Source organism: Molossus molossus, unplaced genomic scaffold, assembly GCF_014108415.1.
Source record: "Molossus molossus isolate mMolMol1 unplaced genomic scaffold, mMolMol1.p scaffold_m16_p_1, whole genome shotgun sequence".
Classification (NCBI taxonomy): domain Eukaryota; kingdom Metazoa; phylum Chordata; class Mammalia; order Chiroptera; family Molossidae; genus Molossus; species Molossus molossus.
Window position 1 is genome coordinate 129,167,062 of NW_023425344.1, and position 21,528 is coordinate 129,188,589.

The 21,528-nt window shown below is 38.9% G+C and overlaps 1 protein-coding gene across 1 annotated transcript in view; it reads right to left on the bottom strand.

Moving 5' to 3' along the window:
• LOC118638698 (coiled-coil domain-containing protein 7-like) overlaps window positions 1-21,528 on the bottom strand; it is a 375,882-nt gene that overhangs the window by 16,576 nt on the left and 337,778 nt on the right. Inside the window, exons 24-25 of the mRNA XM_036274854.1 lie at window positions 14,834-14,947; window positions 11,818-11,928 (exon numbers count right to left, since the gene is read on the bottom strand). Coding sequence (XP_036130747.1) covers window positions 11,818-11,928; window positions 14,834-14,947 — 225 coding nt within the window. The remainder of the gene's footprint in view (window positions 1-11,817; window positions 11,929-14,833; window positions 14,948-21,528) is intronic.

The window sequence follows — 21,528 nt, forward strand, 5'->3', positions numbered from 1 at the left end:
TCTCATTTTATCTGAAGTTGAATGCAAAAATGTCCTCGGGTGAGGATGAAAAAAAAAAAAAGCAGCAAGAGAAAAGCAGTTTGTTACCTACAAAGGATCTCCTGTAAGACTGTCAGCTGATTTCTCAAAAGAAACTTTGCAGGCCAGAAAGGAGTGGCAAGAGATATTCATGGTAATGAAAAGCAACAATCTACAACCAACATTACTCTATCTTGAAAAGCTGTCATTTAGGATAGATGGATATAGCAAGAGTTTACCAAATAAGAAAAAGTTAAAGGAGTTCATCACCACCAAACTGGTATTATATAAAATTCTTTTTTTTTTTTAATCCTCACCAGAGGACATTTTTCAACACTTTGTTGAGATAGAGTGGGAGGAAGAGAGAGAGAGAGAAACATCGATGTGAAAGGGACACATCGAGTGGCTGCCACCCACACGACACAACCAGGGCCGGGGACAAACTGCAACCGAGGTACATGCCCTTAGCGGGAACCAAACCCGGGTCTCTCCGGACCACAGGCTGATGATCTAACCGCTGAGCCAAACCGGCCAGGGCGTATTATATAAAATTCTTGAAGGAGAAGAACAAAAATATGAACAATAAAATGACAATTAATACATATCTATCAACAATTGAATCTACCAAAAAAATGAGCGAGCAGATCAGAAACAGGATCATAGATACAAAGATCATTTTGTTGCTTGCCAGATGGGTGGGGCCTGGGGAAATGGGTAAAATAGATGAAGAAATTACAAAGTACAAATTGCTTGTTAGACTGATGAACCTCAAAGGAAAGGGAGAGGGAGGGCAAGAAGAGATTAACCAAAGAACATCTAGGCATATATGCATAAAATGGACACAGACAATAGTGTGTGGAAGACAAGAGGGAAGCAGGATAGGGGAGGAGAGGGTCAATGGGAAAAATAAAGGGTACACATCTGTAATACAATCAACAATAATGATGACTTAAAAAAAAAAAGAACAAAAGCAACCCAAAGTCAACAGAAGAAAATGTAGGCAACAGAATTTTATACATTATACGTAGGAGAATTTTCACTGAGACACCACCTAAGGCAAGAGAAACAAAGAAAAAAATGCACAAATGGGACTACATCAAACTAAAATGCTTCTGCACAGCAAAAGAAACAACTATCAAAATGGAAAGGAAGACCATAATTGTCAATGATGCATCAGATAAGAGATTAATTTCCAAAATATATAGTGTACTCACACAACTCAAGAAAAGGAAGACAAAGAACCCAATTAAAAATTTGGAGAGGACCTAAATAGACACCTCTCCAAACAGGACAGACAAATGGCCAAGAGACAAATGAAAAAATGCTCAATGTCACAAATCATCAAAGAGATGCAAATTAAAACAAGTATAAGGTGTCACTTCACACCTGTCAGAATGGCTGCCATCAACAAATCATCAATCAACAAGTGCTGGCAAGGGTGTGGAGAAAAGGGGACTCTAGTACTCTGCTGGTGGAAATGCAGACTGGTGCAGCCACAATAGAAAACACTATGGTGATACTTCAAAAAATTAAAAATTGAATTGCCATTTGACCCAGTGACCCCACATCTAGGACTATACCCTAAGAAGCCTGAAACACCAATCAGAAAAGATATATGTAACCCTACATGTATAGCAGCTCTATTTACAAAAGCTAAGATCTGGAAACAACCCAAGTGTCCATCAGTAGATGAGTGGATAAAAAAGCCGTGGTACATGTACACAATGGAATATTATGCAGCTGTAATAACGAAAGACCTCTTATCCTTTGAGATGGCATGGAGAGACCCAGAGAGTACTATGCTAAATGAAACAAGCCAAACAGAGAAAGACTAATATCACATGATCTTACTTATTTGTGGAATAAAATGAACTGAAAAAAACTGATGAGCAAGATAGACCCAGAGACATAGAGGTAGGTACAGACTAACAAACCTTAAAAGACGGGGTATTGGAGCAGAAGATAAACCACAGAACTTATATGCATGTATGCATAACCAATGAACATAAACAACAAAGCTGGGGATGGGGCGGGGGGGGATGGGGATAAGGGTATCAATGGGGAAAAAAGGAGAAACATCTTTAACAAAAGCTAATTAAAACAACAACAACAACAAAAAGAAAATGATTAAAAGTAGAGCAAAAATGGAGTCTGAAAAACGGCAGGGGAGTGAATGGAAGCTACAAAGACCATCTCCCAGGACCAAACTGGAATTACAACGAAAATAAAAACAAATCGTCAGGAAGGGGCAACCGAAAGGCAGCTTGGAGGACCACATCACAGGGACACTGACTCAATCCTGGTAGGCTTGCGAAGACGAGAGAGGGGGCCGGGAACCCACGGTCTGCTGCGGCCTGGGCTAGGACCTGCTGTGGCCTTGGCTGGCACCGGCAGTGTCGGCTGAAAGCTGCGCCCTCGGCTAAGACATGGGGCCTCTGCTGGGACTTGCGGCTGCCTCGGCTGAGACCTGTGGTAGGCTTGGCTGGGACCTGCGGAGGACTCAGCTGGGTCCTGCAACACAGACTGGGTGCTACACCCTCAGCTGGGAGCTGCAACAGCTTCATCCAAACCCAGGAGAGGGAGCCACAAACAGCAGAACACCAACACCCATAGGAAAAATTTGACAGGCTCCAAAGCCCACTGTGATAGCCAAAATGGTGAAACACGGTAACAAAAGCCAAATGAAAGAATAAGAAATATCTACCGAAGATGAGATAAATGAAGTGCAGTTAAGCAGGTTAACAAAACTAGAATTCAGAGCCATGATCTCAAGGAAGCTCAACAGCATGTATAACGACAAGAGCACCTTGAGTAAAGACATAGAAATGTTGAAAATCAACCAGCTGGAAGTTAAAAACCAACAAGAAGAAATGAAGAATGACATATCAGAAAAAAAAAAAAAAAAACACATTGGGACAACTAAATAGCAGAGTAGAGGAAGCTGAGGACTGGATCAGTAAATTAGAAGATAGGGTGAAAAAAAATCAACCAATCAGAAAACCAAAAGGAAAAAATAATTAAAAAACTGGAAGACAGCTTAAGAGAACTGTGGAAAACCCAGAAACGTAATAACATTCGGAACATAGGAGTCCCCGAAGAAGAAGAAAATGAGCAAGGCTTAGAGAATATATTTGAAGAAATAGTGACAGAAACCTTCCTTAATATGGTGAAGGAAGAAGGCATTCAAGTTCAAGAAACACAGAGAGCCCCAGTAAGAAGAACACAAACAGGCCAACACCAAGAAACATAGTAACCAAATGCCAAAAATTCAAGACAAAGAGAGAATCCTAAAAGCAGCAAGAGAGAAGCAACAGATTACCTACAAAGGAAACCCCATTAGGCTCTCAGCTGACTTCTGAACAGAAACACTACAGGCCAGAAGGGAATGGCATGAGGTAATCAAAGTCATGAAAAACAAGAATCTGAATCCAAGACTACTCTACCCAGCAAAGCTATCATTCAAAATAGAAGGTCAAATAAAGAACTTCCCAGACAATAAAAAGGCTAAGGGAATACTTTAGGACCAAACCAGCACTGCAAGTAATGTTAAAAGTACTGCAGCAATTAGCAGGAGAAATCGGAAGAAAAATATAACAACACTAAACATAAATGGCAATAAACAAGCACGTATCAATAATCACCTTAAATGTAAATGGATTGAATGCTCCCATAAAAAGACACAGAGTAGCTGATTGGATAAGAAAGCATGACTCATCTATATGTTGTTTACAAGAGACCCACCTCACAACAAAAGACTCACGTAGGTTGAAAGTGAGGGATGGAAAAAAATCTTCAAGCAGACAGAGAGCAAAAAAAAGCTGGGGTAGCAATTCTCATATCTGACAAAATAGATTTCAAAATAAAGGCCATAACTAGAAACAAAGGCGGCCACTACATAATATTGAAAGGATCTATCCAACAGGAAGATATAACCCTGATAGACATATGTGCACCCAATGTAGGAGCACCAACAGATATTAAAAATCTTCTGGAGTACTTCAAAGGAGAAATCAATAGCAATACAATCATAGCAGGAGACTTCAACGCCCTGCTGACATCACTGGATAAATCCTCTACACAAAAAATTAGCAAGGAATCAGAGACTCTAGATGAAGCACTAGACCAATTGGATTTAATAGATATCTACAGAGAATTACACACCAAAACGACAGAATTCACACTCTTCTCAACTGCACATGGGACATTCTCAATGATAGACCACATGTTAGGACACCAACTAAGTCTCTGCAAGTTCAAAAAGACTGAATTCATATCTAGCACCTTCTCAGATCACAATGGCATGAAACTAGAAATCAATTGCAATAAGAACATGCAAAGACATTTGAACACATGGAAGCTAAATAGCATGTTATTAAACAATGAATGGGTTACTGAGGAGATCAAGGAAGAAATTAAAATCTTCCTTGAAACCAATGAAAATGAAGACACAACAACACAAAATCTATGGGATGCAGCGAAAGAAGTTCTGAGATGGAAGTTCTTAGCACTACAGACCTACCTCAAAAAACAAACAAAATTCTCTAATAGACTATCTTACCTCAAAACTTAAAGAACTAGAGAGCAAACAAAAAGAAAACCCCAGAGCAAGTACAAGACAGGAAATAGTAAAGATAGAGCAGAAATAAGTGACATAGAGTCCAAAAAAACAATTCAAAGGATCAATGAAACAAAGAGCTGGTTTTTCGAAAAGATAAACATGATTGAATGACACTTAGCTAGACTCACCAAGAATCAAAGAGAGAGAACCCAAATACACAAAATCAGAAATGAAGGAGGAGAAGTAACAACTGACACCACAGAAATACAAAAGATCATTAACAACTACTATGAACAATTACATGGCAACAAATTCGACAATCTAAGCAAAATGGACAAATTTCTAGAAACACAGTCTCCCAAAACTGGACCAGGAAGCGATAGAAAACTTTAACAGACCAATAACAACAGAAGAAATTGGGGATGTAATCAAGACTCACCGAGCAAACAAAAGCCCAGGCCCGGATGCCTTCATAGGGGAGTTTTACTGAACATTCAAAGAAGAACTAACACCCATTCTCCTCAAACTGTTTCAAAAAATTCAAGAAGAAGGAAGACCTCCAATCTTGTGTTATGAGGCCAGCATAATTCTAATTCCAAAACGAGATAAAGACACTACAAAGACAGAAAATGACAGGCCAATAGATGCCAAAATTCTGAACAAAATTCTAGGAAATCATATCCAACAGTACACCAAAAAAATTATCCAACAGGACCAAGTGGGATTCATGCCAGGGATGCAAGCTTCGTACAATATTTGCAAATCAATAAACGTGATACACCACATAAATAAAATGAAAAATAAAAACCAAATAAACATATCAATTGATGCCGAAAAAGCCTTCGGCAAAATACAGCATCCATTTCTGATACAAACGCTCAGCAATATGGGAATAGAGGGATCATATCTCGACATAATAAAGGCCGTATGTGAAAGTCCTACAGGCAACATCATATTCAATGGGCAAAAAATAAAACATTTCCTTTAAGAATAGGAACAAGGCAAGGATGCCCACTTTTGCCACTCTCATTTGACACAGTACTGGAAGTCTTAGCCACAGCAATCAGACAGGAAGAAAAAATAAAAGGGATCCAAATTGGAAAGGAGAAAGTGGAACTGTAATTATTTGCAGTTGACATGATACTATACGTAGAAAACACCAAAGACTCCATCAAAAAACATAATAAATTTGGAAATGTAGCAGGACACATAATTAACATCAAGAAATTGATGGCATTCTTTTATTTTTTTGTACGTGCCCCTAGCGGGAACCGAACTTGGGACTCTCTGGTCTGCAGGCCACGCTCCAACCGCTGAGCCAAACCAGCCAGGGCTGATAGCATTCTTATACACCAATGATGAAGTCACAGAAAGAGAAACTAAGAAAACAATCCCATTTACCATTGTGGCAAAAAATTAAGATACCTAGGAATAAACTTAACTAAAGAAATAAAGAACATATTTGTAGAAAATTACAGGTCATTGAAAAAAGAAAGAGAGGAAAATATTAACAAGTGGAAGCACACACCCTGTTCATGGCTTGAAAGAAATAATATCATTAAAATGCCATACTACCCAGAGCAATCTATAGATTCAATGCAATCCCCATCAAAACCAACGGCATACTACACAGAAATAGAAAAAGTACTTCAAAACTTCATACGGAACCAAAAAAAAACCTCGAATAGCCACAGCAATCTTGAAAAAGAAGAACAAAGTTGGAGGGATCACATTACCAGATTTCAGCTTACACTGCAAAGCCACGGTAATCAAAACAGCCTGGTACTGGCACAAGAACAGGTATATAGACCAGTGAGACTGAACCGAGAACCCAAAAATGGATCCAAGGCAATATGCTCAATTAATATTTGACAAAGGTGGCCAGAGCATACAGTGGAGGAAGGTCAGCCTCTTTAATAAAGGGTGTTGGGAAAATTGGACAGCTACATGCAAAAAAATACAACTAGACCATCAACTTACACCCTACACAAGAATGAACTCAAAATGGATGAAAGACTTAAATGTGAGTCATGAATCCATAAATATTCTAGAAGAAACTGTAGGCAACAAAATTTCAGACATCATATGCAGCAGAATTTTCACTCATACATCACCTAAGGCAACAGAAGCAAAGGAGAAAATGAACACCAGGGACTAGATCAAACTCAAAAAGCTTCTGCACAGTGGAAGATATTATCATCAAAACGGAAAGGCTACCCACTGTATGGGACAGCGTAATAGCCAAAGATATATCAGATAAGAAGTTAATTTCCAATATATAGAGAGTGCTCATACAACTCAACATAAGGAAGACAAAGAACCCAATTTAAAAATGTGCAGAGGAACTAAATAGACACCTCTCCAAACAGGACATACAAATGGCTAAGAGACATATGAGGAAATGCTCAACATCACTAATCATTAAAGAGATTCAAATTAAAACAATAATGAGGTATCACCTCACACCTGTCAGAATGGCCGCCATCCACAAATCATCAAACAACAAGTGTTGGCGTGGGTGTGGAGAAAAGGGGACTCAAGTACACTGCTGGTGGGAATGCAGACTGGTGCAGGAACTGTGGAAACAATATGGTGTTATCTCAAAAAATTGAAAATTTAACTTCCATTTGACTCAGTGATCCCAATTCTAGGAATATACCCTAAGAAGCCTGAGACACCAATCATAAAGAATATATGTACCTCTATGTTTGTAGCAGCACTATTTACAATAGCTAAGATCTGGGAACAGCCCAAGTGTCCATCAGTAGACCAATGGATAAAAAAAACAGTGGTACATATATACAGTGGGGCACTACGCAGCTATAACAAGAAAGATATCTTATTCTTTGAGACTACATGGAGGGAACTGGAAATATTATCCTAAGTGAAGCAAGCCAAACACAGAAGACAAGTATCATATGATCTCAGTTATTTGTGGAATATAATGAACATAACAGTCTAAGGAATGGGGTAGTCCCAGAGACGAGGAAGTGGTGTACAGATTGACAATCCGCAGAAGAGTGGGTGTTGGGGCAGTGATAAACCACAGAACTTATATGCATGTATGCGTGGACAATGGACATGGACAAAAAAGCTAGGGACAGGGCAGGGAGGGTGGGGAGGGGGAATATATGGGGGGAAAAGGAGAAACATCGGTAACAAAAATAAATTGATTAATTTAAAAAAAGTAGAGCAAAAATGGATGAAATAAAGAACAAAAGACTATCCAAAAAAATTAATGCAAAAATGACTTGGTTCTTTGAAAAGATTAATAAAATTAACAACCCCCTAGCTATCTCACTAAGAGAGGAGAAAGAAAAAACTCATAATACAAGGTATAGATGATGTGTTGTAAAATTGTGCACCTGAAACCTGTGTAATTTTGTTAACTCGTATTAGCCCAATAAATTAATTAATATAAAAAACTGAATTTATTCAGAATAAATAAAATGTCATGCAAATAAAAATTAAAATTAAAAAAGACTCATATCAACAAAATTAGAAATGAAAGACAAGTTACCACAAACATCACAGATATACAAAGGATCACGCTAGAATACTATGAAAGTCTATATGCCACCAAATTCATTATCCTGGAAGAAATGGATAAGTTCTTGAAATATACCATCATACTAGACTGAATCACGGGGTGTTGCTGCATTGTTTACATAAGGTTTTCAGTTATGTATTTTTCTTTAGAATCTGATTCACCTACCAAGATGTCCAATAAGTCGTATGAAAGATCCAAGAGATGGGCTCTGAGAAAACTAGAGAAACAATTTTGTGGATACTAATGGGTCCAAAAAAATTGGAGATCCTGCATGCAGAGTTGCACCCAATGACTACTTTAGCTCTACCAGGCCCCTGGAAATAATGATCCACCTATGGTGCTGTGAGTTATTAAGACTTGCACTTTAATGAAAAAGAATAGGAGTTCTAAGGATTGCCTTGCCCAGCAACTCAAAAAGATTTTAGACAATAAGTTTCTTTGCTGTCATGAAGAATGATGTAATCTTTTCAAACTTAGAGATGAAGAGGGGCACATTTTAGGGCTTATCATTGTAGAACCACATTGTAAAACTTGAAAGTGACCATATTTCCCAAGGAGTTAGAGAAAAAGGGGGATGAAAGACATGAACATCTGAGCTCCTTCTCCCATAGCTGGGTATTCTTTTGGCTCCAACAGGATGGTCAACTCATTATGCATTCCCTGCCACTGAAAAAAAATGTTTGGGGTCATCTTTTTCACAGGTTCTAAAACAGTGTTTCTCTCTCTTTTTTCTTCTTCTTTTCTATTTTTATTGATTTTTTTATTTTTTTTATTGATTAATTTTTGTTACAGATGTTTCTCCTTTTCCCCCCACTGAATCCCCCCTCTGCCCCCCTCTCTGCCCTTTTCCCAGTTTGTTGTCCATGTCCACTGTTCATGCATACATGCGTATAAGTTCTGTGGTTTATCTCTCCCCCAACCCCCCCTCTTTAGGGGATTGTCAATTTGCACCCCACTTACACGCTTCTGGGACTATAAAACAGTGTTTCCAATCTTCTTAATGCTGTGACCCTGTAATAGTTCCTCCTGTTGTATGTAGGCGTATCTGCATGTGCACGGACACACCTGCAAACGGACAGAGGAGCGGTGTCCCGGTTTCTAAGACCACTGGAAATATGTGTTTTCCGATGGTCTTAGGTGACCCCTGTGAAAGGGTCATTTGACCCCCAAAGGGGTTGTGACCCATAGGATGAGACCCGCTGCAAGGCTCTATGACCCACCTTATAATATCTACAGTCACATAGAGTATAGACAGTAATAATAAAATTTTTAACCAGACTCAGATTTCTACTTTCCTTTGGGCCATCTTTGCTGGTTATTTAGCTCAATTAGACCTGCTTATAAAGTGGTGTCCATTGGTTTGCAGCATAATCTTTATCTTAAATGACAAATTTTCAGGCAAGGAAAAAATAGCTGCTAATCAGATAGTACTGTTTGACCAGTGAACAAGGCAACCTAAAAACAGTAATCAGGCATCCACTCCTGGACAATCAGGTAAAGGGTTCTGATGAAGAAATCTCTGGGTGTAGTTACTCAACAATGGGATCTCCAGGAGGACATTGATAGAGTCCCCACCAAAGATCTACTGGCAAGATAGTTAGGCCATGGGTCTCAATACATCCCCACTAAAGTTCAAATTATGGTGACCTCTATGACTAATACAAGTGCTCTTCCCTCTGCTCTTCCAAGTGATATTGAGATAGATAAGAGGATCCTCCTCTACTTTTACCCGGATCTCTCAGCTTTTGAAAATAAACAAAATTAAAGATTAGGTCAATTTTTCTATGTCACCAGTGGTGATTTGAGGATGGATGCCAATGTAAGAATTCAAAGTGGAGTGGGAGGAAATTGAGTTCTAGAACTGGTGGAACACTGGTGCACAGGTGATTGTGATCTCTATAACCTCTAACACCAGGTCCCAGGAGAAAGAGACAAGCTCTCTAGTTTCTCATCGGAGGTCATCATACCACTAAGCGAATCCATTCAGACCACCACAAATCTTTATTTTTATAGCCCCCATTACTTAATGTATATTGGTATAGATGTATTTTCTATGTGCATTCCCACTGGCATTTAGCCCAAGCCCTAATGGGAACTACTATATTTAGGGGCATTTTAGTGGGGTATATAGAAGACTGCAAACTTCTAAACTCACAGTGCCTAGCACCGATGTCTCATAACACAAATTCCTAGGGAAGAAACAAAACAACAGCTTTTATTGCTGAGCTTAATGAAGCAAAATTCTAGGTGAGACTACTTTCCATTTTAATAACTAAGTTGACCTTTAACACATGGCATTGTATGTATAGGGACTCATTTGATTTTGGTAAGTCAATGCTATAGTAATAGCCCTGGGCAGTGGTGGTACCTGACATTGTAACTTTCATACAGACCATTTTCCAAACAAAAGAAACTTGATACGCAACAACTGGCATCTCAAATGCCCTTTCCTGCATCCCTCTCCACACAAATTACCAGGATCAGTTTAACCTTATGTAGAATGAGTTGCAGTAAACTACTAATATCCTTCATGTGACTACAAAATTGCTCAATTATCTAGCATCAGTGATGAGGCCATGATCTATAAATGGCTGGTTCCCAGAGGGAGGACTAGTCTTCACACAAGTGGGCTACACAAGGACACCACCCACCAAAAACTAGATGCCCTGTTGAACAGTTCTGGGCTAGGCCCCTGGTGAGCCAATGGTTTGTACCATTGTACAAACAAGGTATAATTACCAGGCGCCCTAGTTAAACTCCTGGGCATGATCTCAAAGGGGTATGACATCTCCTTCCAGAAGAGAAGACTGCCAACAAACTCTGGCCCCACTCAACTCCAACAAATAAAAATAGGCCCAGTCATTAGTGGGATTCTGACTACTTGCATTCTCATTTCCTCCATGTGTGGCCCTTGGTGACCGTATTTATGGGGTTACCAGAAAGGCTGCTTCCTTTTAGAGAGGATAGTATCAAGAAGATGCCATAGAGGCCCTGTGATAGACTTCCTAGACTATTCTTCCCCTAGGATCTTCTAACCTCCATTTGATGTTGGAATTACAGATCACAGAAACATCTGTTTGGCAATTAGAGCCTATGGCAGAAGACCACTTGCACTGTGGGATACATACATTGGGCTTTTGTTTTTGTTTTTTAATGTTCTTACTGACTTTTCTCTTTAGAGAAAGAGCAAGGGGGAGAGAGATACAAACATTGATGTGAAGGAGACACATTAATTGGCTGCATTCTGCATGCCCCCTACTGGGAATTGAACCCACAACCCAAGCATGTGCCCTGACCAGGAATCAAACTGGGACCTCTCAGTTCATGGGATGACACTCAATCCATTGAGCCACGCTTGTCGGGCTACACTGGGCTTTTGTACCAATAAATACCTGGAATCAGCCGAAAGGCACGTGGTTTTAGATAAATAATTATGCATCTGCTATTGGGCCTTGGGGATACTGAGTACATGTCCTGTTGTCATGAAATGATCTTTAAGACCAGAAATGTCAACCAAAATATATCCATTTTGTTGCTTGTTAGTTCCTCTAGTTATTGTAGGGTATTCATAGTTTAGTAAAAGTATACAACTTCTGTAAACATATTTTCAAATACATATTCATTCATGAACCAAAATAAAAATGAGTTTATTTTAAAATATCTTAAAGTTATCTGTAGTTTTTATACTTACTAGTAAGTCCTTTCTTTTTGTGAGTCCTTTGATTCTTCATGTGAATTTCTGATTTCGATACTGTGTCTTGATGCTCAAGCATACGATTTTCATCTGGTACTTTATCCTGAGCTACATAAAGAGAAGCATTTAGTCCAATAAACTAAGCAGAAATCTATTGTTAAATCTCTAGATTTAAAATTTATTACAAGTATACAGAAGCTTCTTCTCTCATTTTCATAAAATTATAAGTAAATCACCATAATGCTAGACCTGATACAAAAATCGTGAGAAGAATTTTAATAAGTGTGTGTAGAAGTTATTGTTATACCATTAATATCCCTGATCTTCAAATTTTATGTTAGCCTCTAGTTTACTTAATTTTTTTTTTATATTTTCAGTTATTACATATCCATAGACCAAACAACAAAAATATATATGTGCAGGGATATTTATTACAGCATAGTTGTAATTGCAAAATACTCAAAATTATCTAAATGTACAAGCATAGGAGATTGGTAGACTAAAGTAAGATATGTAAATTATGATACTATAAACTGTGGGATATAATGTAGTACAAACAGCTCTACATACAAGTATAAAAAATAATAAAAAAAGATACCTATAAAATAATTTAAAGTTATTTCTAATGAAATAATGTTTAGTGGAGGGAAAAAAAACCTGAAAGATAGGATATCTTGTATGTTACCTTTTAAGTAAGAAAGAAAGAAAAGTAGGAGAGATACTGACCTTTACAAATATAAAATACAGAAAATATAAACGAGAAACAGATTAGTTGGTCACCGAAAGATACTGCAGACACTGCTAGCTGAGCTGTACCCAGTGACTGTTGTTCGCTCTAAGCATGGCTCTGCCACTGGTGGACAGGCTGGTACTGATAGACACAGTGAGTTTTTGAGATTGGCGTTTAATGAAAAGAATGCAGATTTCTCAGTTTTACCTTACCAGCAACCCGAGAAAACTTTTGAGACTTGAGCAGTGTGCCTCCGCCATAAAGGAGGTAATTTTATTAACTTAGCGAGGGCCAGACAGTGGCACCTTGTTGGGTGTGTCATGACAAACCCTCTGGATCTGAGTTACCTGCAGTGGCCAGTTTGGCCAAGGAGGACAAGAAAGGGGACAGAGGAAAAAAACAAAAACACACTTAAAATTGAGACACTTATACTGGCTGCCATTTGGTTTCTGAAAAGTTTGACCAATGCATGATGAGTTTGCTGCCACTGAAACCATTGTCTAGTTACTCAGCAATGGAGTCGCAAGGAGAAGAATCCTGTGAACTGGCAGTGAGCCATGGTGGATCCAACACATAGACCCACAAGAATTAAAGTAGTGATAGCCCTTATTACTAATACAAATGCTATTCCCTCTGCCCCTCCTTGTAATCTTAAGATAAATCAGAAAACTCTGTCTACATTTACCCAGAGCTCTCAGCTTTCAGAAATAAACAAGATTAAGGATTGGACGAAGGTCCCTATGTCTCCAGTGGCATCTGAGGATGCACGCCAAGTCCGAATTCAAAGAGGCATTGGGGGGAAATTGCGAAACTTCGGCCCTTGGATACTAGTGACTGTGATTGCCACAACTCTGAGAACAGGATGAAAGGGAAATAAGTAATGCTGTCTGCCCTTTACCCAGATCTGATCATATGTGAATCGCTTTGGGGCACTATAAACCTCCATTTTATAGCCTCCATGACTGAATATATTATTAGCATAGATGTATTTTCTATGTGAATTATAACTCAGATCAGCTCTGAGCTTTGATCAGTTATGATCATTTTAGTGAGGCACTGGAAGACTGTAAATCTACCAGACTGCCAGTGTCTAGAGACTTGTCTTCACAAACAACCACCTGGGGAAGAAAAATAAATTACTGCTTTCATTGCTGAGTTAAAATTATACAAAGATCTCCATGAGACCATTAACTCTATCCAATTCAACAACTAAGCTGAACTGTGCATAAAGTCTTGAGTGCTTATAGACCAACTTCACTCTGTGGTACAGCCCAGGACACTATTGTTACCTGACATTATGACTGCCATAGAGGCTCTTGATGAAGACGTTAGAAGTAATTATGAAGCAATTCATATCGCAAATGCCCTTTTCAGCATCACTGTCCACACAAACAGGCGCAGTTTGTCTTTTGTGCAATGGGTTGCAATATACCTTTCATGGCCTTCCACAAGGCCATGAGCTGGAAGAGGTCCTACTCTCACACTGCACTAGCATTTTGCTATATTGATAACACCCTCCTGGTGGGCCCAGGCAAGGCTCCTACACAACAAGGATTAGATGCTAAATTGACCCACATTAATTTACACAGTAGGGTCATTAATATGGGCATGATACAAGGACCCTGTACCCAAGTAAAATCCCTGGGAAGAGGCAATATATCTCATTCTAGAGGAAACAACTGCCAAATGTTTGTCCCTCTTAGTCCAACAAGTACAAAAGAGGCCTGGAAATTTGTTGAATTATTCTGCTATGGGTATTCTCACATTCCCCTCAATGGGATACTGATCGCAGGCATCTATTAAGTTCCCAAAAAGGCCTTCACAATTCAGTGTATTTCAACCAACATGCTCTGGAGGCTCTTCCACAGACCTCCATGACACTTTTCTCCTTGACGACCCTGATCTGAATATATTTTGCAGGTTTCAGCAATTTCTCTTTACAAATAAAAAAAAGAAGGCAAATGCACAAAAAGAAAATTAAATTGGACTTCTTGACTCCTAACTTCCTGCAGTTGACTGAAAGGTACACACACTTTGAAGGACAATTATTGGTTTGTCAGTGGCTTTGGAAAATACCTGAGCAAATGACCAGAAATATTAGCCAAAAGTTATGAATACTTTAGCTTTTATTCTCTAGTTTTCTTCAAGTATTTATATTTTGGGTCAAAGGTTAAATCTTCTGTAAAATATATAGCAAAACTCAGATTCACAAAGCAAAGTAGAAAACCTTTGGCTGTAATTAACTTAAAATAATTTAAAGTTATCTATAATACTTATACTTACTGGCAGTGAGAGTTTTCTCTGTAGAGGTTCTTTGTTTCTTTTCTTGCATTTGGGGTTTTGTCATTGATTCTTCATTCTCAAGGATACGATTTTCATCTGGTAATGTAGCATAAGCTACATAAGAGATATATTTAGTCAGTAAATAGAAAAATAGATCTATTATGGAAAAACTATACTTCAAATTTATAACAAGTATACAACAACACTCATTTTTATGAAGGTATAACTAAATTGCCATAGTGCTAGAACTGAAAATGTTTGTGTGAGAAGAGTTTTAGTAGACATCTGTTTAAGTTTTCTTACTATTTCTCAGCATTATATATAGTTTACATTAGTCTCCAATATTCTTGGGCGATTTTTACTTTTTTAAAAAATTTCATTAATTTATTTTTGTTAAAGATGTTTCTCCTTTTCCCCCCACTGATTCCCCTCCCCCACACTCCCTGCCATGTCCCCAGCTTTGTTGTCCATGTCCATTGGTCATGCATACATGCATATACTTCTGTGGTTGATCTCTCCCCGACCATATCCTCAATTCCAGTCTGTACCCCAATTCCACATCTCTGAGAATACTCCGTTCCTCAGACTGTTATGTTCATTTTATTCCATAAATAAGTGAGTTCAAGTGATATTTGCTTTCTCTTCTTGGCTTGTTTCACTTAGGATAATCCTCTCCAGGTCCCTCCATGTCATCTCAAAGGATAAGAAATTTTTCTCTCTCACAGCAGCACAGTACTCCGTTGTGTATATGTACCACAGCTTTTGTATCCATTCGTCTACTGATGGATAGTTGGGCTGTTTCCAGATCTTAGCTATTGTAAATAGGGCTGCTATGCACATGGGGGTACATATATTCTTTCTGATTGGTGTTTCAGGCTTCTTAGGGTATATTTCCAGACATGAGATCACTGGGTCAAATGGAAGTTCTATTTTTTAGTTTCTGAAGTAACAACATATTGTTTTCCATAGTGGCCACACCAGTCTGCATTCCCACCAGCAGTGGACTAGAGCCCCCTTTTCTCCACACCCTCGCCAACACACTTGTTTGATGATTTGTGGATGGCGACCATTCTGACAGGTGTGAGGTGACACCTCATTGTTGTTGTAATTTGCATCTCTCTGATGATTAGTGATGTTGAGCATTTCTTCATATATCTCTTGGTCATTTGTATGTCCTGTTTCGAGAGGTGTCTATTTAGTTCCTCTGCCCATTTTTAATTGGTTTCTTTGTCTTCCTTTTGTTGAGCTGCATGAACAATCTATATATATTGGAAATTAACCCCTTATCTGATATATCATTGGCAATTATGCTCTCCAATACAGTGGGTTTCCTTTCCATTTTGGTGGATTTTTGGTGTTCAAAAGCTTTTGAGTTTGATGCAGTACCATCTGTTCATTTTCTCCTTTGTTTCTGTTGCCTTAGGTGATGTATCAGTGAAAATTCTGCTGTGTATGATGTCTGAAATTTGATGGCTACAGATTCTTCTAGAATTTCATTGGATTCATGAGACACATTTAAGTGTTTTATCCATTTTGAATTTACTCTTGTGCATGGTGTAAGTTAATGGTCTAGTTGCATTTTCTTGCATGTAGCTGTCCAATTTTCCCAACACCATTTATTAAAAAGCCTGTCTTACTCCACTGTATGCTCTGGCCACCTTTGTCAAATATTAATTGAGCCTATTGTCTTGGGACCATTTCTGGGTTCTCTATTCTGTTCCATTGATCCGTATGCTAGTTCTTGTGCCAATACCAGGCTGTTTTGATTACAGTGTCTTTGTAATATAACCTGAAATCTGGTAATTTGATCCCTCCAACTTTGTTCTTCTTTTTTCAAAATTGGTGTGGATATTTGAGGTCGTTTTTGGTTCCATACGAGCTTATTTATTTTTTAAGTTTATTCATTGATTTTTGGTACAGATGTTTCTACTTTTCCCCCCACTCATTTACTCCATCCCTCCCTCCCTGCCCTGTCCGAAGCATTGTTGTCCATGTCTGCTGTTCATGCATACATGCATATAAGTTCTGTGGTTTCTCTCTCCCCCACAACCCCTTCTTCTGGGATCTGTCAGTCTGTACCACACTTCCACATCTCTGGGACTACCCCATTCCTCAGACTGTTAGGTACATTATATTCCACCAATGAGTGAGATCATATGATACTTGTCTTTCTCTGTTTGGCTTGTTTCACTTAGGATAATACTCTCCAGGTCCCTCCATGTCGTCACAAGGATAAGAAATCTTTCCTTCTTACAGCTGCACAGTACTCCATTGCTTATATGTACCACAACTTTTTTATCTATTGGTCTACTGATGGACATTTGGGTTGTTTCCAGATCTTAGTTGTTGTAATAGTGCTGCTATGCACATGGGGGTACATATATTCTTTCTGATTAGTATTTAAGGCTTCTTAGGGTATATTCCTAGAATTGGGATCACTGGGTCAAATGGAAGTTCAATTTTTAATATTTTGTTTTCCATAGTGGCTGCACCATACTGCATTCCCACCAGCAGTGTACTGGAGTCCCCTTTTTTATATTTTCCTCTATTTATTTTTTCAATGACCTGTAGTTTTCTGTGAATAGGTCCTTTATTTCTTCGGTTACGTTTATTCCTAGGTGTTTTAATTTTTTTGCTGCATTGGTAAATGGAATTGTTTCTTTAGTTTCTCTTTTTTTTAGCTCATCATTGGCGTATAGGAATGCCGCCGATTGCTTGATGTTAATTTTGTATCCTGCTACTTTGCCAAATTCATTTATTAAGTCTAGTATTTTTTTTTTTTTTCTTTATCCTCACCTGAGGACATTTTTCCATTTTTTGTTCAGGTAGTGTGGGAGGGAGAGAGAGGAGCAGAGAGAGAGAAACATCGATGTGAAAGGAACACATCGAGTGGCTGCCACCCGCACAACCGACCAGGGCCGGGGACAAACTGCAACCGAGGTACGCGCCCTTAGCGGGAACCGAACCCGGGTCTCTCAGGACCGCAGGTCGATGCTCTAACTGCTGAACCAAACCGGCCAGGGCAAGTCTAGTAAATTTTTGATGGAGTCTTTGGGGTTTTCTACATATAGGATCATGTCATCTGCATAATGCTACGTATAGCATGACAGTTTCACTTCCTCCTTTCCCATTTGGATTCCTTTTATTTTTTCTTCCTGTCTGATTGCTGTGGCTAAGACTTCCAGTACTGTGTTCAATAAAGGTGGCGAAAGTGGGCATCCTTGTCTTGTTTCTGTTCTTGAGAGAGAATGCTTTTAGTTTTTGCCCACTGAGTATCATGTTGGCTGTAGTCTTTCAAATATGGCCTTTATTATATCGAGATATGATCCCTCTATTCCCAGATCGCTGAGCATTTTTATCAGAAATGGGTGCTGTATTTTGTCCAATGTTTTTTCAACATCTATTGATATGGTCATATGACTTCTATCTTTCATTTTGTTTATGTGGCGTATCACAATTAAGGTGCAAATATTGTACCAGCTTTGCATCCCTGAGATGAATCCCACTGGTCATGGTCAATAATTTTTTTGATGTATTGCTGGATTCGATTTGCTAGTATTATGTTTTCATTGTCCCACAGTTCTCTTAAGCTATCTTCCTGTTTTTTAATTGTCTTTTCCTTTTTGATTTCTAATTGGTTTATTTTTTTCTACCCTGTCTTCTAATTCACTGATTTGGTCCTCAGCTTCCTCTACTCTGCTGGTTAGTCCTTTCAATGTGTTCTTAATTTCTGCTATGTCATTCTTCATTTCCACTTGGTTGGTTTTCAATATTTCTATATCTTTACTCATGGTGCTGATGTCCTTACTCATGCTGTTCAACTTCCTCAAGATCATGGCTCTGAACTCTACCTCTGATAATTTGCTTAACTGCATTTCATTGATCTCATATTCAATAGAGTTCTCTTGTTCTTTAATTTGGGATTTGTATTTTTTATTTCACCATTTTGGCTATCTCAGTGGTTTTTTGGAGGCTGCCAAACTTCCCATGTGGGTGTTGATGTACTGATGTTTTTGGCTCCCTTTACTGGGTTTAGATGGGCCTGGGTGGGCCCACGTTAAACACCACTGTTCAGTCTTACTTTCCTGGGTAGATTTGCAAGCCCAGGAAAGGTTCCATTATCCTTAGCTTTTTCCTAGTGGCTAGTAGTCTCAGTTACTAAGTGTCTTGGGATATAGTCCTGGTGTTCTGCATAAGATTTCCCGAGGGTGGGATAGATGCTGGTTGTTATTGAGCCTCAATTTGCATTTCTTTGCTTCACCTGGGAAAGGCTGAATCTCCGAAGAGGTGGGCTTCTACTTTCACCACAGCTCTGGGAAGGAGCACACTGGCCACCATCCTTTGTGGCCGCAACTCAGCAAAAACTCTGAGTGCCCTCCAAATCTCAGTTGTCTTCACAGAGTTCCAGCCCTGTCTGCCCTCCCTCTGCCATAGCCCCCAGGTGAGTGGTTGTGGCCCTTTTATGCTCTTTCCTGGCTCTCTGCTCTGTGTCATGGGCTTGGTCTTTATTCCCCAAGGGCGCTGCTCACAGCTAATACTGCTGCTGTCCGTGGGCTCCCATTCCACCACCCTCTCACTTCTCTGCAGATCCTACATGTGTCCCTGGTTATATGGGCCTGTCCTGATGCTTTTCTGTTCCTTTTTGCCGAGGATTTATCTTTATTTTAGTTGTAATTCTTGTGTGGTCCTGGGAGATTGTCTGCATAGCTTCTATTCTCTCTGCCTCTGTTTGTCACATCCTCTAGGACTATCTTGTGTATAGCTGGGTTGCCCAGTCCTCTCTGGTGACCCCACACCCTGCAGGTCCCACACGTAACTGGATCACAGAGTCCCTTCAGGAACCCGGCTCTATGCCTATGTTATGGGCTGCTGGGTCACACAGTCCTCTCTGGTGCTTCAGCATCCCACAGGTCTCATGGGTAACTGGATGGCACAGTCCCTGCTGGGTTGCACCGGCCTATCTCTGTTCCCCCAGCACCCTGCATGTCCCATGGGAGGTGTAGCTGGATTGCACCAGTCTGTCTCATTGTCTCAGCCCCTGGTCTGTGCTTCTGTTGCCTTGGGATGAATGTCTGTTTCCCAGCCTCTGTTGCTGGGGGTATATCTCGACTCTGATCAGGCTGCTAATATGGGGGATGGTGCTAGGTTTCTGGCTGTCTAAGGCTTCCAAGACTGGCACCTTGGGAGTTCCACTACTGTGCACAAGTCTGTGTTGACACGGAGTGTACACTGGTCCAACGGTGCCAGGTGTGCTGGTGGGCTCAAGTTCTTAGGCCCTAGCCGCTTCCACTGCCTCCTGCCAGGGAGGACCCAGCATCTTCCAAATGGTTTTGTTAAATTTCTCTTAATCCTCATCTGAGAATATATTTTAGTTATTTTAGAGAGAGGAAAGGGAGAGAGGGGGGGTGAGAGAGAGAGAGAGACAGTGAGAGAGAGAGACAGAGAGAGAGAGAAAGAGAGAAATATCAATGTGAGAGAAACATTGAACTCACAACCCAGATATGTGCCTTGACTGGGAATTGATCTTACAAAACTTTTTGGTGTACAGGACAATACTTCTACCAACTTAGTTAATTTTTAGTGATATTTTCATTAAGTTTTTGGCTATTAAGTCATGCTTGAGATTGTTTTTCTTAAAACAAAATTAATTTGTATTTTATTTTAATGTTTGAATTTTTATGGAAGTTATTCATAAAGCTGAAAATCAGTGTATTAAATGGGAGAAGATAAAAATTTCACTTAATTTATTTACCATTTGTCAATTCTATTTGTTAAATAATCAATATTTTATGTTTTGTCTTGTTTTTTACATCGCTGGTATTAATGACTAACATAAGATTATTTTTTTTATCAGTTTTTGGAATTTTAAGTTTGCTCCATTCATATGAATATTCACTATTCATCATTGAATCCTTTAAATATGTAATTAGATTGCCAGGCTGGTGTGGCTCTAGTTGATTAAGTGTCATCCCATGGACTGAGAGGTCTCAGTTTGATTCCCAGTCAGAGAACATGCATGTGTTGTGGGCTCAGTCCCCAGAAGGAGGCATGCAGGAGGCAGCTGATTAATGTCTCTCTCTCTCATATGTTTCTCTCTCTCTGAAAAACTTAATTACATAACATTAAAATTAATGTTTAACTATGTAATTAGATCAACTGCCATGCCTCAGCTCTAGTCTCTTTTTTTAGTTACTTATTTTTATATTGAAAGACTATTCCTTTAAGATAAAATTTAGAATCATTTTTGTAAAATTCTATCAACAACAAAAAAAACACTGTCATATTGACTAAAAATAAGTCATTCACACATTAGTTTTAGGACTCTTTTACATACAATGTTTCATTATTAAGTAAATATTTTATTTTTGTCATTAAAGCTTGTTGTTTCCACCCTATGAGATTAGCATATTCCTGATATTTATTGTCAGTTAATTATATTTTGTTCTTATCAGTGTTGGCATACATAGGAATGTTGTTATCCTCTGGCATTTTTGTGTAGCCACTTTGCTCAACTTTTATATTGATAATGTATAGCCTTTTATTTGACTATTTTAGATTTTCAAAATAGAAATATAATGATCTTTAAGTAATAAACCTGTTATATGATCTCCTAATATTTATAAAAAGGCTATTTTTTCTTTTCATATTACCTTGGTTAGAAATTCTAGAACAGTGTTTAGCAACAAAATTTTCTT